Below are 18,047 nucleotides of genomic sequence, written 5' to 3'. Positions count from 1 at the left end.
CGGAGGTGCAGTGAGCTGAGGTTGTGCCACTGCACTCCAGCCTGGACAAGAAAGCAAGACTCTATCTCAAAAAAAAAAAAAAGGGGGGGCGTCTCACCAAAAAAAGGGTGTCTTACCACCCTGGTCACAGTGATGGGTTCATGAATGGGCATGTGACTTAAATTAGTCCAATAAGACTCAATCCTGGGACTTTTCTTGAAACTACCAGGGAAGACAAGTTTTATTCCCAGTAAGATTGCTGGTTGTAAAATAATGTAAGCCTGCAGCTACTGGGGCTCACCACGTGGAGCCAGCTAGAAAGAAAATAGAGAAACATAATAGAAAGCAGGAAGATGGCAGACACAAACAGACACAGACTCCTAATGGACCCCTAAGCCTCTGAAGCCAGCTCTACCATTGGACTTTTCAGTTATATGAGGCAATACATTCTTTTTTAAACAGTTATTTATTTATTTATGCTTAAGCTATTTTGAATTGGGTGTCTATTGTCTATTAATTAAAACGTCCCGACTAGCTTCAGGCGGGGCACAGTGACTCACACCTGTAATCCCAGCACTTTGGGAGGTGGAGGTGGACCAATTACCTGAGCTCGATCACCTGAGGTCAGGAATTTGAGACCAGCCTTGTCTCTATTAAAAATACAAAAATCAGCTGGGTGTGGTGGTGCATGCCTGTAGTCCCAGCTACTTGGGAGGCTGAGGTAGAACCACCTATAACCAGGAGGCAGAGGTTGCAGTGAGCTAAGATAGTGCCACTAACTAGCCTGGGTGACAAAACAAGACTCTGTTAAAAAAAAAAAAAAAAAAGTCCTGACTAGCTTTAAAACTAGTTAGCCTAGAAATACAGATCTCCATTAAAAAAAGAAAGGAAAAAGCTAGTTAACCTAGTGCCTAGTGTAACCCTGAACCACTGAACCATAATTTAAGTAGCTGTGTTTGTGCCTGGATCCTGTGACCACACTCTTGCTTTCTAAAGGTCCACTTCGGTAACTGGATCTCTCCCTGTTTCTGTCAGCATGAATGAGTACCCTAATCGTCTGTTAAGCCCTCTTGCTCTTTCAGAACAGGCACTCTTCTCTACCTGGCCAGCCATTTGCAGGGGCCAGACCTTTAGGTCTGTGGCTCAAAGCCAGAAAGCTATGATTGCAAGGCCTTTGATACCAACTGCTGGCATCCTACCAACAAATCCCTACTGTCCGTTTCTGGCCTCCGTGGCGCTGCAATCACTGTACAAGTCAGGACCCCCCTGCTATCTTTTCCCATACCTCTCTAATGCTAACCACTTGTTTGGCTGCTACCTTGGCTGGATCTTGGCTTGAATTCTACAGTTGAATCTATAGCGGAGGTTGTAAAGTGATGGGTTGAAAGTTGAATGTGACTCCTAGATATGTTTTGTCTGTCCTATTAGTTTTCTAAAAAATAGGCTTTAAAAACTAGTTTCAGGTTCTCAGCATAAGTGAGTAGAAAGTACAGAGTGCCCATATACTCTCTGTCTCTCCCTGCAACTAGTATCCCCCACTATCAACATCCTGCAACTAAGTGGTACATTTGTTACAACTGATAAACCTGCATGACACATCATTATCATTCGAACTCCACAGTGTACATTAAGGTTCACTCTTGGTGTTGAATATTCCACAGGCTTTGATAAATGTAAAATGTCATATATCCACCATTATAGTACCATACCCTAAAAATCCTCTGTGCTCTGTATATTCATCCTTCTCTCCCAACTAGCCTATGGTAACCACTAATCTTTTCATTGTCTCCATAGTTTTGTCTTTTCCAGAATATCATACAGTTGTAATCACACAGGATGTAACCTTTTCAGATTGGCTTCTTTCACTTAGTAATACATAACTAAAGTTCTTCTTTTTTTTTTTTTTTTTTTTGAGATGGAGTTTTGCTCTTGTTGCCAAGGCTGGAGTGCAATAGCATGATCTCAGTTCACTGCAACCTCTGCCTCCTGGGTTCAAGCAATTCTCCTGCCTTAGCCTCCCGAGTAGCTGCGATTATAGGCATGTGCCACCACACCCGGCTAATTCTGTATTTTTAGTAGAGTCGGGTTTCTCCATGTTGTTGAGGCTGGTCACGAATTGCTGACCTCAGGTGATCTGCTGCCTTGGCCTTCCAAAGTGCTGGGATTATGGGTGTGAGCCACTGTGCCCGGCCTCCTCTGTGCCTTTTTGTGCCCTGATAGCTACTTTCCTTTTAGGGCTGAATAATATTCTATTGTTTGGATGCACCTGAGTTTATTTATCCATTTACCTACTAAAGGATGTCTTCCAAGTTTGGGAAATTATGAATAAAGCTGATAGAAATATCTGTGTGCAGGTTTTGGTATACATGCCCTGCTATTTTGTTTTGAATTTTAATCAGTTCTCAATATTTACATATTAGAAGACTTCGCAAAAACAGATTTCCAGGAGGTTCTGAAAATTCAGAGGTTCTGGTAACACTGGGTCCACATTCCTGCAGGGCAACCCTGGAACGGAGAGGTGAGTATCTTAAAGTAGGCATAGGCTCTTGACTTCATCACAGTCCCTATCTAACATACTGCAATTTCTGTTACCTGCTTGGCTCCTGCAGGCCTGCAGGCTTGCCACCTCTGAACTGTCCTTCTGAACTGAACTTCTGTTTTTCTGTCCTGCAGGTGAGCATTACTTCAATGGACTATGTCTCTAACCAAGTTTTAGTCGCTCCTGGTGTTTTCTATTCTTCCACAGAAAACTGTTCCTTTCTGGATATATCAGTAGAAAGAAACCTGTCTGTTTTCTTACCATCATTTCTGAGAACTTAGATTCCTTTGCCCTCTCATCCACCAAATCAAACTTCACTTGTTTTTCAAGTATCAACTTAGGGTCTACCTTCCCTAGTCCGGCCCTTGTTAATCCTCTCATCTCCTATAATACTCTCATAACAGATCTCCTGTAAGATTCCTAATCAAGCCCATAGTTCAATACCATCTTATATTGTTGGCAATTTCATATTTGTTAGTCTAGTCATCTTTTTTGAGATGGAGTCTTGCTCTGTCACCAGGCTGAAATGCAGTGACGTGATCTGGGCTCACTGTAACCTCTGCCTCCCAGGTTCAAGCAATTCCCCTGCCTCAGCCTTCTGAGTAGCTGGGACTATAGCTACTTTGTTTTTGTATTTTAGTAGAGATGGGGTTTCACCATGTTAGCCAGGATGATCTCAATCTTCAGACCTTGTGATCCGCCCATCTCAGCCTCCCAAAGTGCTGGGATTATGGGCATGAGCCACCACACCTGGCCAGTCTAGTCTTCCTAAAAGCTTACTGGAGACTCTTTAGGATTTAATCATACTAGTTGTCCTTCTGTTCATTTTCCTTGGACCCATCTTGTAGTCATGGTGGTCATGTTTCATTCTTCAAGGAACATGACTACAAGCACCCAAACTATTCTAGAATGGTTCCATACAAGGTTTTCTTTCCAACAGCCTCTTTGAAGGCACCCTCACATTCTGTTGGCTATAGCAGTGAAATACTTTTGGGCAGAAAGATTCTTGGAAACCTACATAGTCTGAGATAGCCTGTCTGTGTGAGCCTGTTCCATATGAAGGAAGCCTGGTCAAGAGCAACTATGGAGAAGCACTTGCACATAAGCCAAGGCAACTCTCAGAACTCATATGCTCTTTGGAAATCCCAGACTCACTTCTGCCCTGAATATTGTAGAGTAGTCCCATCCAGCAGAACTTTCTGCAGTGATGACATGTTCTATATCTGTGCTGTCCAATAAAGAAAATGGTTTCTATTTGTTCTGCCCAATACATATACTCAAAATACAAACTATGTGACTGACGAATTCAATTTTTAACTTTGATTTCATTTAAATCTAAATATTCACATGTGCCTAGTGGTTTCTGTATTTGGCAATGCAGCAAGGGTATGGAAAGCAAAAAGGGCTGAGTGTATGAGGAACAACAGCATTTGTTCCAGCTAAGGGTGCTGAAGTGCTTCTTTTACTCTTACCACTGGGAGGGCTCCTTCTGCACTGAAGGAGAGCTTTGGCATGGCTTCCAGAGTCCAGAACTATGACCTGAAGCTGAGGAGGGCAACTTCAGTCAGCACCATAACTTCTATTTTGCAAAATGATTGAAGAATGGTTGTTTAGGCTGCTTGGAACCTTCAAATGGCAGAAACCGTCTAGTAATTCTACTCTTCAACATACATTTGGGGGTGAATAAAACATAGGAGAGCAAAATATCCTAACCAAGGCCACATGAAACCAAATATTCGACTCAAGGAGTTATCACATATATTAAAACAGGTTACCAATTTTCAAAGCATTAGAATACAGAAAATATGATTAACACTAAAACTAAGATGAATGTAATTTAATCCTTGGGACTGAAGACATTTTGTAACTTTTCAGTGCCTGAGGGTTATAATGAACAGCTGGCTGAGGAGACTAAGTTGCATTTGTTGTCATACAAAACCCAGCCATTGCTTTTTTGAATAAATCCTTCATATTAACTTTTAACTTGCCATTTGTGGCCTTATAATAAAGACATAAAAAGAATAATATAAAATCTTGGTTATTTAAGCTTGCTCGTTGTTTAAATCCTAGATAAAGGAGTGTTTATCTTAATAATGGCCTTTAGGCTAGGCACGGTGGCTTATGCTGTAATCCTAGTATTTTGGGAGGCCAAGGTGGCAGGATTGCTTGAAGACAGGAGTTCAAGACCAGCCTCAGCAACACAGCAAGATGTCATCTCTACAAAAAATTTTAAAAATTAGCTAGCTGGGTGTGTTTCTGTATGCCTGTAGTCTCAGCTACTCTGGAGACTGAGGTGAGGGGATTACTTGAGCCCAGGAGTTTAAGGCTGCAGTGAGCCATGACTGCACCATAGTACTAGAGCCTAGGCAACCTGTCTCTGGAAAAAAAAGAGGCCTTCAAGCATGGTGGTGCACACCTGTAATCCTAGCACTTTGAGGGGCTGAGGTAGGCAGATTGCTTGAGCTCAGGAGTTTGAGACCAGCTTGGGCAACATGGTGAAACCCTGTCTCTATGAAAAGTACAAAAATTAGCTGGGCAAGGTGGCACATGCCTGTAGTCACAGCTACTTGAGAGGTTGAGGCAGGAGGATCACCTGAGTCTGGGGAGGTTGAGGCTGCAGTGAGTTGAGACTGCACCATTGCACTCTAGCCTGGGCAATAGAGTGAGATCTTGTCTCAGAAAAAATAAAGGCCTTTAATACACAAAGTTAATGCTATAATCATCATTATCGGGCCTGATTATCTGAGAGTGGTGAAAATAATCCAGTTACTTTCTCTGATTTCTACCATGTTTTTCTTATATAACATGTATACTACTTGTCTGGTTATAGGATCATTTGTTTGAACACATGGCCAGGCATTCCAATCAACATAGCCAACTAGTTTTAGCTAGCTGTCTTTCAACGGAGTTCAGGAAAGGACAGATTTCGCCTCATTATATATTACCTGGAAAGACCTGGTGACTAATTTTTGATCTCTGAAAATGAAAATCTCAATGCACGATCACATGATTCTCCCACAGTAATCTAGCACAGAAGGTACTTTTTGGTTAAGGTGATGGCTACGCTAATGCACTGCTTTTCAAGCTATGCTATCTGTGGAGAAGGACTGGACTTTTTTTTCCTTTTCTTGCTTTCAATCCATTGTGGACTAACAATTTCATAAAATATAATAACAATGAGATGAAAACAAAAAGAGTCATACAAACTACAAGGCCTAATTTATTATGACTATTATATTCAACAACTATAAATTTATTCTGTCAAATTGCTATACATGATTCTAACTGCTTACTCTCAATTCCTTTTAGGACCAGTGACAATCTGCATGCTGCCTGGCACTAGCCTGAGGACTGGACTTTGAACAGCACCACCTTCATGTATCAAGTTAGGAGGCCAGCAGGACTTATTTTCCAGCTGAACCCTGCTGGTGGAAGCAGAATCTGGTCAAAACATGGTGCAGTGAAGAAGCTGGCTGAAACCAAGGAAAGCGACCTCTAGTTGCCCTCACTGCTCATTAGCACAAGACACTCCTACTGGACCCATGATAGCTTACAAATGCCATGGCAATGGCCCAGAAGTTACCTTATATAGTTCTGGAAACTCCCCACCCTTTTTCCAAAAAGTTCTGAATAACCCTCCTTTTAATTAGCATATAATTTAAAGCACATGTAAATATAGTTGCTAACAGCCTATACACTACCCTCAATGTACATAACCTATGGGTTAGCCGTGCAGCACTGGTTCAATAAAAGTTGCTTTTTCTTACCCTTGGCTCACTCTTAAATTATTTCCTGGGCAAAAGCCAGGAACTCTCCCTGGCTAAGCCCTCTAAGGTGGCCTGCATAACTTCTGTCACATAACTTCATGCTTGATGGTTCTGAAGAGAAAACAGATAAGCTACCTGTACTAGAGAATTCGATAGTCTCATGTCTGAAGAAAGCAAGACAGGATAATTTCTTGAAGGTCTTCCCGGTTTGCTGATTCCTGACCTGGGTCATTTGGGTTCATACCTGCTCATGGTTTCTGCCATCATATTGGGCCAGTGCATCTTGAGTTCCTCACTTGACCATGGTTGTCTCCTGAACTGCCAACTTTTGATGTTTAGGAATAACTTCCTTCTCTTAATGTTTGGCTTCAATGAAGGGAAAAACACTTAACTCAGGTGAAGTCTTAAGAAAGATAGTAGGCTCTTTGCCCTGGGAGGAAGACTTTCATTTTCTACAGTATCTGCCTGGATTTTAAATCTGAAAATACCATCTCGAATTATCATTAGTCTGTAGCTTTAGCCCATGACTCAGTTAAATACTTACTAAATAACTCGTAAGTACTTGAAGTGTTTCATACATGTATCACTGTACAAATATTGAGGTAACTCATTTAATATTGTCACAATATCTTGACAAATATTTCTCCCTAGCTTAATATAAGAAGTTTGTCTGGGCCATCAAACAATCTTCATAAGAGCTTGAATTTTGGTTTGTTATGGGTAGTAAGAGGTAATCTTGCTGAGAAAACCAAAGAAAGTTTTTACCTGTTTTTCTTTTGCTCCATCTGTTCATTTTTATCTTGATAAATTTCACAGTTTTAGTTTCTACTTAGAACTTGTCCTCTTTAAAAAACTGCTATAAAGCAAGTTTGGCTCATTTGCTTAATAAAAATATATTTCACAATGGATGTAAATATGGTTAATGGATAGATAACAATAACTTCTATTATAAAAATATATTATTTTCTTTTTAAGAAGTCTAAGAATATTTGCTTAAGCTTTTAAATAATTCCACGTCTAAAGGTCCCAGGTTATCTAACAAAGTTACCCTGGATAGGTTTTAGCTACAGTCATGTTTTTTTATCCTCTGCTATGCAGACACATAGGCTAAAATCCACTATGGTACTAAATGTTAGATGACTAAATCAGGGTATGGTAGATGTGTAGAACTTTCAAAATTATACAGATGCCTACATAAGCCATCATCCACAAACCAGAATAAAACAAATAGTACTTTTGCTTTAATCAAGCCCCTAACTGGAACATTTCCCAAAATACAGCCCCTTGCTTCTGTTCCTCTCCCATCCACTCATATGGTTTCAGGATTCATTTCCCAAGTTCAGTTCCATATTTCAAATATTTCTCTTTTTCATTTCTTTCTTTGCCTCAAATTCAATGGACCTAAAATAAAATCCATTTCAAAATCTTAGGGTTGGAAGAGATCCCAGGGGACATCCAATCTTGACTTTAATGGCTACATAAATAGCTTCTATAAAGCTTCCAAGAGGGAGGGGTTCTCTATTCTCTCCTTTAACGTCTCCAGCTCTAGGAACTCCCCTCTTCCCAGGGAAGCCATTTTGGGTAGATAGTTTCCAATACCAATTCTATGTCCAGGTTTTCCTAGACAGGAAATTATATCACCCTCTTTCCAGTTTCCAGGTCCTCTTAATTAAGTCAGCACCACCCAATTACTCCCCAAAACTTTCATAGCTAATCAGGTATGAGATGGGTCAGGCCAAAGTTTTTAATCAGCCCCCTCTTACAGCCCCATAATTCCTGGAACATAATTAATTGCTGATTAATTGCACTGATTATTTTAAATCTATCAAGAGCTCAATCTTAGCAAAAGAGGGTTTCTTACTTTGAATCTTATGCTTTATGTGATGTTTTTGACCAAATAGCCATGTGAAAATTATGTTAATCATAAGTTAGAAATAAAATTACAGTTCACTAGCAGATGAAGTGATAATTGTATAGTTTATACATCATTTAAAAACTCCTGTGGAAAGAAAAGTGCTGACTGCAATGAAAAAGGACAATTCAAAGAATTTTTGGTAAAATCTACATAGTTCACATGAGAAACCTCATTGTTTTAAGTTTCTTGTATTTTTCTTACCCTCTAATAATTTGTAGACCCAGCCTCACTTTCCCTAAAAATCAAACAAACACAATCATCTACTTTTCCTGTTATACTAACACTATAATGCTAGCAAGTTAAAATTTCATAAAAAATGAAAAATGTGAACCTTTGGCAGCCCATTTCATTTGACTTATTTTCAAATTATTTCAGTGGCATGGATAAAAACAAGACTACTGTACAATATCATATCTCTACATATATGAAAACAAAACTATGCCAAAAGATCAGTCATATGAAGTTCATTAAGGCCCAGATTCATTTCTGATCTAAGATACAGCATTAGAAGAAAATGACTTAGAGATGAGTAAATCATCAGTTATTACACTACATTTCCAAAAGCCATGTTGCTGCAGTGAAACCTATGACTCATGCTGTTGTTTAGAAGCTGGATGACAGAAACCCACTGGAATAGGCTAATTTCCCTTACTTCTCACACCCCAGTTTTAAACTCATTACGTTCAGGGAATGCAGCATTAAGTTATTTGAGAACAGCTACTTCCCAGAGGATTTAATGAGGCAGAAATTAATATAAAGAACAAGGGAGACTACTCTCTCTTATTTAGATCTTTAAAAACAATGAATTTCCATAAGAATTGAAAGCAGGTACTCAAGTACATGTACATGCATGTTAGTAGCAATGTTATTCATAGCAGTCAAAAGGTGGAAACAGCCCGAGCGTCCATCAATCCATTCACTGATGAACAAAAAAATTGTGGTATATCCATGGAATAGAATAGTATTCAACCCCAAAAAGGAAGGAAATACTGATAAATGCTACAAGGTGGTTGTACCTCAAAAACAGTATTTTAAGTGAAGGAAGCCAGGTACAAAATGTCACATAACATATATTCCATTTATATAAAATGTCCACAATAGATAAATCCATAGAGACAGAATGAAGACTGGTGGTTCCCAGGGCCTTAAAGGGAAGAGGGAAGGAGGAGGAACTGTTTAAGAGGTAAGGGATTTTGTTTTGGAATGATGGTAAAGTTCTGGAACAAGATAGAAGTGGTGGTTGAACGTACTGAATACCACTGAATGTATTACATGCCACTGAATTTTTCACTTTAAAATGGTTGAAAAAAATAAAAACAATGAACTCAAGTCTTAAAACCAGATTCTTACTTCTAGAATACCCTCCACTATCCCTCATACTTACCTTACACACCATGGATGTCTTTGCTCCAAGCCGAGCAGCTTGGACACACTGGTTGGCACCTTTCCCTCCAAAGCCAATAAAAAACTTATGTCCATGAATGGTTTCTCCAGGTTTTGGCAAACGGGGAGTAAGACTATTATAATTCAATAAGAGAAGGAAAAAGGCATATTGGTAACTGGAATCAATTTAATTTCTTTAGAAGAGAGGGAAGGCTATATGGTAGAGTTCTAAATAGTCTTAACAATTAGAACTATGAACACAAGCAAGGAAGATTACCTCTTCCTTTAGGACAACATTTAGTAGTTTGCATCATTACCAGGAATGAGTCACCTTGACAGAATTCCTCTCTGTCTCCCAGAGCCCACTATTGTGGCTAGTGTCTGCACAGCATCAGGGTTATTCATGAACACTTTCTTTCATATTCCCTTTCCAAATGCCAGCACAGAGCTTTATTCACAGTGGGATTTAATAAATGGGATGAAATTGATGTACATTTCTATATGGGTTTATCTGGTCACTTTAACAAGAAGCAGGAAGTGTTCCAGGATTCTGACAATCAAGTACAAGAGCTAAGGAGAAGAGGGAAGTTACAATTCCAGGTACTAAAGAATCTTTGTTGTTTACTTATGGGTAGAGTAAGAGCGGGGTGTTCTGAGAGGAGGATCAGGTCCATCCTGCATACCACACCATTTCATGTGCTCACTCAAAAAGAGCATCTATTTAAAAAAAATGAACTCTAAAGAGCTAAGTTATTTTTAAATTTTTGTTATGGAAGATTTCAAATCTATAAAAATAGAGAAAGCAGCATATTGATGTCCCTTACCCTCATTCACCTATTATCCAAATTTAATAATTTAATAATTATCATCTCATAGCCAATCTTGTTTGAGTCATACCTTCATCAAATTCTTCAACAGCCAAGAATTTTTACCATAATGCTATTATCTAATGATGATCGTATTAAGTGAGGCAAACATAATAAAATGTTTGCTCCAGGGTATGATTTTCATATTTCATATTATTAAAGATGAAGGAAGGTGTGAAGAAACGAAATATTTGAAGGATGGAAGGAAATGATTAAAATGAAAGAAGAGTTCTGTGGAGTTCTTGGGGCAAGTGAAGAAAATGGGCTAAGGCGGCACAAACACTGGCTACCTGGCCAAAAAGAAGTGGGCCAAGGGCCAAAGGGAGCAGGTAAAGAGAGGGTAGGTGTGACCAAAAAGGTTCATTAGCTTTAGATAGGAAAGAAAGGTCAAGAGAGAAGTTCACAATGGTAAGGCCACTGAGAACCTACACTGCTTTTGCAGGTTAGAAATTTATATTAATTTCCCATATAGGTTATGGTCTAGCTGAAGCCTATATCTCATATTAGAAAAGTATCTCATATTAGAAAAGAGCAATGCCAATTCCTATAGGTCACTAACAGCCAGTTTGCAATGGGATGACTTATAACTGATGCTAAGAACATATGATTACATCAATAAAGACCAAGCTCAACCTGTTAACCTCTTTTATATATCTCTAAAAGTGTCAATAAATTGAGCTGAACTACTCCATTTCCTAACAGTACACTGTCAAATATGGTTGAGATTCAAGAGTCTCATCAATAATTTGAAAACATCCCACTCCTCCCCTTTAAATTCTATTTTTATCTTGGATTCTAAATGCATTTATAGTACTGATGAAAAAAATATACATCTAGAGGGTTCACTTCTGAAAAAGGTACTCAATCAAGAGAAAAATGGTTTTAATGTAATGTTATTATCCTGTCATTTAATTTAGCAATGACAGTGATGATGAGATTTTGATTTGCATTAGAAATCTTAAACATTTAGGATTCTGTTATGAACAGGCAATGATGAGTAATCTGTGTGATTGAGTAACTATGTGAATTCTTGGCTTATTGATGCTGCTACAAACAACACTCATAGCGACCTTAAAAAGAAAAAATATCCCATGTGGCTAAAAACAGGCCAAATAACTTGATTAGTAAGACTGTCACGAAAGAAACTTGTGATTTCCACTATATTTATACTTAGATTTGGGTCACAATTCACTGATTTGAATCAAGTGTAATTTTTAGTATTGACTGTGAGAATTCATTTTAGAAAATCACCAGATTATTACTGGGATGTATATGTATGTGGGGGAAGGGCAAAATCATGGGCACGGTAGGTGTGTTTGATGTGGTAGCAGATGGCTAGGATTTAAACTCATTTCTAAACAACATATATTAACATGAGCACTGTATTAATTCAGTGATCACTGAAATTCTTCACTCCTTTGGTATTTTACTAATTTCTCCTCTTTTTCTTCTGTATCCTTCCCCTCTCGTCTCTTTCTTCCCTCCTCTGTAGACTCCCTGCATGAAGACAGGGACCAATTCTGTCATGTTCTCCATTTTACACAATGTGTCTGTCACATGACATAAGGTTAACAGATATTTGCTGACTGAACACATTTTTGTAAGAGTCTCCCTTTGTCTCTCTCTTTTTTAAATACAGAATCCCTCTCTGTTGCCCAGGCTGGGGTACAGTGGCATGATCTCGGCTCATTGCAACCTCCACCTCCTGGGTTCAAGGAATTCTCCTGCCTTAGCCTCCTAAGTAGCTGGGATTACAGGGATGTGCCACCACGCCAGGCTAATTTTTGTATCTTTGGTAGAGACAGGGTTTCACCATGTTGGCCAGGCTGGTCTTGAACTTCTGACCTCAAGTGATCTGCCTGCCTTACTCTCCCTAAGTGCTGGGATTACAGGGGTGCGCCACCATGCCCAGCCTCCCTTTGTCTCTCTTCTGTGTCTCCCCCATATAGCATCTATTCCTGTTCTGAAATGAGGATGTGGAGGTGTTGATTAGGGAAACAGGGGAGACTGGCAGGAATGACTGGGCAATTGTCAGACAATGATAACTCCATATTTTACCAGATCTTGCCCATTGCATTCCCAGTATCAGCAGCATTCCTCTTCCACAAGCAAGAAATGTAACTAGAAGTCATATATGCCTTCATTCATGCACTAATTCAATTAATGTTCGTCGTTTCCTGATGTACCTCCTATAAGGCAAAACCAACTTGTTAATCTAACCCTGATGCAAGTAACACATGAGTGAAGAAAATATGTCACGGAATAAGGAGATCAGTATGCTTGATTCATTTTTGTTTTTTTGAGTTGGAGTCTCACTCTGTCTCCCAGGCTGGAGTGCAGTGGCATCAACTTGGCTCACTGCAACCTCTGTCTCCTTGGTTCAAGTGATTCCCCTACCTCAACTTCCTGAGTAGCTGGGATTACAGGCATCCACCACCATGCTCAGCTAATTTTTTTTGTATTTTTAGTAGAGACGGGGTTTCACTATATTGGCCAGGCTGGTCTTAAACTCCTGATTCAGCTGCCTCAGCCTTCCAAAGTGCTGGGATTACAGGCATGAGCCACTGTGCCTGGTCTGATTCTCTCTTTTTTTTTTTTTCCAGACAGGGTCTGTTCTGTTGCTGAGGCTGGAGTGCAACACAAAGATGGTTCATTGCAGCCCCAACTTCCTAGGCTCAGATGATCATCCCATGTCAGCCTCCCAGGTATCTGGGACCACAGGTGTGCACTATCACTCTGGCTAATCTTTTTCATCTTTTTGTAGAGACAGGTTTTTGCCATGTTGCCCAGGATGATCTCGAACTTCTGGGCTCAGGTGATCCTCCTGCCTTGGCCTCCCAAAGTTTAGGGATTGCATGCGTGAGCCACTGTGCCTGGCTGATTTATGTTTTTTAAAAGGAAAAAGATATATGTATATGTTCTCCCATGATATGTACATGCATAACAGGTGAAAAGTTAAATGACAGGTATTCACAAAGAAGGGTGGGGAGTAAAAGTTCGTATTTTATTTTATATTCTTATGTACATAAATAGATACAAGAATAATTTAGTGTATCATGTGATACCACTTGTCACTACTTCAGATTCATGTGGCCTCTCTGCCTCATTTACTAGCCACCAGTTCTTCATGGGTACCAGCTGGCTTCTTGCAGTTGTCACCTAACAGAGTCTTACTCAATGCTGCTCTTGTCCCACACCTGGGCTTCTGTCTCCTCAGGCTGTCCTGAAGGACTGAGCAGCCAGTGGCCAACTTGACAATGTCAAGTTGTATAGGCTCTTCCTTCTTCCCTGTCCCCTGCTTTTGACTCCTGGATTATAGTGCTAACCAAGTATGTGCACTTAAGCCTCTGTCTTATGCTCTGGTTTCTGTTAAACCCAGACTAAGACAGTTTATGGCTGATTTATTTTTATTTTTAAAGTAAATAAACTGAAGAGTGGAGAGAGCAACTAGAAAGTTAGTTACAAACAGGTAGCAGCATTTTTGAATTATAAATCCGAATTCACTTTGAATTAGACTTTCCTATCTTTCTTATTGAAAGCATGAAATTATGTTCAGGTTCAAGAAAGCACCTGCACAAAGCACCATCTCCTGGGATGAAAGCATTACTATGATTTGTTCTAATTACAGAAAAAAAAAGAGGTTTAGCAGAGTGTCAAAGACAGAATAATTGAATTGCTCAAATTAAAAAGGAAACAGTATTAGTAGAAATACATTGTCATACCATTTAAAGGTAAAAATAGTGTAAATTTCTGAATGAGGGAGAAAACCTGAATAGAGAAAACCATGCCTAAGAAATATATTTGAATTTAAAACAAATTCATAGCTTTAAAAATGCTACAATGTCTTTAGTTAGAACTGAAAGGAAGTGATAAATGTTCATACATGGCCCCAGTCATCCCTGCCATGAAAGGCCACGTGGTTAGAGCCTGGGTGTGTCAGGCAGGAGGCCTGAGCCTTACTGATTGTATTACTTTTGACAGCTTTTCCCTCTGTGAACCAGCTGCTTCTCTTGCAAAACAGGTTTAATAATACTTGTCAACTCCTTAAATGCCTGGGTTTTGTGCTCTGAGTTAATTCTCTGACAGGTGTTACCAGAACAACTTATCAATTGCTTTTAACTTCTTGACAATGATGTGGTTTTTACAGATTCTCAGAGATTATTCAAACCAAAGGAAGGAATGACCCGGTGATATGGAGATGAGAAGTCTTTCAACCAAAGAGGTCACACTAACATTGACTTCAGCCAAAAGTCACCAAATGTGTTGCTTTTTGGCTTTTGTATTGATCTTTTCTCCTTTTGGCTGCAAGCTTCTGACTACAGAAGACTCTATAATAGGAGATTGTACTATTAGTTATTATCCAATTCAAATTCATTACACTAATTTATTATGCTTACTGCCTGTATTCTTCAACCATATCGGTTCTTCTCAGCATTTGTATATGCCACATTTAAAAGGCTGAGAGTAATTTCAAAATCAAGTTAGTGACATCTATTTCTACCTCTGTAAAAAAAAACCCTCCCAACTAAAAATTCATTCTATGTTCCCTAACCCTCCATATGCAGACATATGTTATTTATTTAAAGTAATGAAACATAAATAATGCTTTATATAGTTTTTAACTGATTTTAATTTCTAACCCATATTTTTTTTAAGAGACAGTGTCTTGCTCTGTTTCCCAGGCTGAAGTGCAGTGGTATAATCACAGCTCACTGTAACCTCGAACTCCTGGGCTCAAGTGATCCTCCTGCCTCAGCCTTCCTATTAGCTAGGACTACGGGGGCACATAACCATGTCCAACTTTTTTTTTGTAGAAATGGGGTTTTGCTATGTTGCCGAGGCTCCTCTTGAACTCCTGGCCTCAAGCAATCCTTCCACCTTGGCCTCCAAAAGCACTGGGATTACAGGCATGAAATTAATATATTTTCCTAGCTAAAATGTCTGTAACTAAAATGTCATTCTGTCTGAAGAGGCAGTGACTCTGGAATTTGTAGAGTGGACAAACAACACTCTAGTCAGAAGTGACCAGACTTTCAGAATGTCATAATGTTGACCCCTATTTATTTAAAATTTACTTATGTGTGAAAAAGTGTACTAGGTAATGAGAGAGACAATAAAGATTAGTACATTATGGTTTTCTCCCACAGTACAGTCTTACAGGGCTGACTTCATTCATATCTCTGTTTAAATGTTACCTCTTTAGAGAGGACTTCCCAGACCACCTTATAGGAGACACTCTCATCTATCTATCTATATAAATGTGTGTGTGTATTTTTTTTTTTTTTTCGGAGAAGGAGTCTTGCTGTTGCCCAGGCTGGAGTACAGTGGCGCAATTTTGGTTCACTGCAACTTCCGCCTCCAGGGTTCAAGCAATTTTCCTGCCTCAGCCTCTTGAGTAGCTGGGACAACAGGCACATGCCACCATACTTGGCTAATTTTTTGTATTTTAGTAGAGATGGAGTTTCACCATGTTGCCCGGGCTGGTCTTGAACTCCTGAGCTCAGGCAATCCGTTTGCCTTGGCCTCCCAAAGTGCTAGGATTACAGGTGTGAGCCACTATGCCTGGCCTCTTGATATAATTTTTAAGTATTCACTCATTCATTCTGAAAAAAAACTCCCAAGTTTTTGAATCAGAGACAGCATTTAAATACTTATACTTTAGTTCTCCATGTCCCAATCCCCCACAAGGTTACATGATAAGAATAACTCTCCAATAATGAATTTTGGAGCCTATATAGGACACTTACACACAGCTGCTGCTCCATCTCCCCTCTGGGGTGGGGGAAAAAGCTGGGTACATCACCTGCACATGACTTTCTGACCTTTGCTTCATAAACAAATCCTCTCTGGGAGAGAAGGGGAGGGTCTCTAAGTTTACAACCCCTATAATGAAAACAAAGGATCTTGGGGAGAAGTCTCTGAATCTCTCCAAAGGCCTTTAACTTCCAAAGCTTGTTTGCCATTCAAACATTCTTTAATATGGTGCCAGAAATCTTTGCTCAGAAAGTCCTGATCATGCAGAAACATGAAAACATTAATGAAACATTGATTCCCGACAATTTTCTTCATAGCAATATCACTACCTGACATTACAATACTCATTTTCTTCCTCTTTTCCTACCTTCTTTTGGATTAACTGTATTCCATTTCAATTCCCCCTCCCCCTCCTTTTTTTTTTTTTCAATAGAGACAAATCACAGTAAGTTGCCCAGGGCTGGTCTTGAACTCCTGGCTTAAAGTGAGCCTCCCACCTTGGCCTCTCAATGTGTTAGGATTATAGGCATAAGCCACCATGCCTAGCAGATTTTTTCCCCGATTATTTTAAAAGTGATTGATCTAGGGTTTACAATATGCATCTTTATCTTATCACACTTTTATTCCCAACATGACCATACTCCTTTACTTAAAAATGTAATCTACTTTACATACTCTTCCATTTCCCCTTCCTAACCTTTGTGCTATTGTCACACATTTTACTTCCACATGATGTAAACCTCACAGTACTGTTATTACTTTATTAATTTAAAATGTCAATTGCCTTTTAAAGAAATTAAGAAGTGAAAAAAAGTCTTTGTATTTACCCATATATTTACCATTTCTGGGGGTCTTCACTCCTTTGGATGGATCTGAGTTTCCATCTGGAATTATTTTGATTCTACCTAAAGAACTTCTTTTAACATTTATTATAGTGTGAGTTTTCTGGTGGTAAATTCTTTTAACTTTTATACTCCTAAAAAGTCTTTAGGAAGTCTTTATCTTTCCCTTTTATATTAGAAAGATATAGAATTCCATGTTGGCAGTTTATTTTTCAAGCACTTTAAAGATTTCATTTTCTTCTGACTTGCATCTCGTTTCTGACAAGAAGTCTGCAATCAATCTTTGTTCCTCTATATGTAACGTGCCATTTTTTCTTAACCCCTGGATGCTTTTTTTTTTTTTTGAGACGGAGTTTTGCTCGTTACCCAGGCTGGAGTGCAATGGCGCCATCTCAGCTCACTGCAACCTCCACCTCCTGGGTACAGGCAATTCTCCTGCCTCAGCCTCCTGAGTAGCTGGGATTACAGGCATGCACCACCATGCCCAGCTTATTTTTTGTATTTTTAATAGAGACGGGGTTTCACCACGTTGACCAGGATGGTCTCGATCTCTTGACCTTGTGATCCACCCGCCTCGGCCTCCGAAAATGCTGGGATTACAGGTGTGAGCCACCGTGCCCGGCCTTCCTCTGGATGCTTTTAAGAGTTTCTGTTTATAACTGATTTGCAGAAATTTGGTCACACTGTGCTCTGATGTGGTTTATATCATGCTCATCCTGCTGGGTGTTCATTGTTTGCATAGTTTGCATGAAATTAAAAAAGTTCAGCCACTATTTCTTCAAATGTTTTTACTGCCTCTCTGCTTCTCTCTTCTTTTATTCTAAGACTCCAATGACATATATGATAGACTGCTCCACAGGTTACAGACACTTTGCATTTTTTGCCCTGTGCTTCAATTTAGATAATCTCTCTTACTAGTTTTTCAAGTTCACTTATCCTTTCTTCTGTAATGTTTACTCTGCTATTAAGTTCATCCAGTGAATTTTTTATTTCAGATACTGT

The 18,047-nt window shown here is 39.3% G+C and overlaps 1 protein-coding gene across 9 annotated transcripts in view; it reads right to left on the bottom strand.

Annotated features, from left to right (window-relative positions):
* The window catches only part of RBKS (ribokinase), a 105,020-nt gene that overhangs the window by 63,709 nt on the left and 23,264 nt on the right, over positions 1–18,047 (bottom strand). For all 9 annotated transcript variants that reach the window (XR_008476430.2, XR_004733697.3, XR_613852.6 and 6 more), the window contains exon 2: positions 9,585–9,717. Coding sequence is in view for 6 of the 9 variants with exons in the window: in XM_017964448.4 (XP_017819937.3) it covers positions 9,585–9,717 (133 nt within the window). In the remaining 3 variants the exon portion in view is untranslated. The remainder of the gene's footprint in view (positions 1–9,584; positions 9,718–18,047) is intronic.

This window comes from Callithrix jacchus, chromosome 14 (genome assembly GCF_049354715.1).
Source record: "Callithrix jacchus isolate 240 chromosome 14, calJac240_pri, whole genome shotgun sequence".
NCBI classification, from domain to species: domain Eukaryota; kingdom Metazoa; phylum Chordata; class Mammalia; order Primates; family Cebidae; genus Callithrix; species Callithrix jacchus.
Note: the sequence above shows the minus strand (reverse complement) of the source record. Positions and strands in the feature narration are given on the sequence as shown.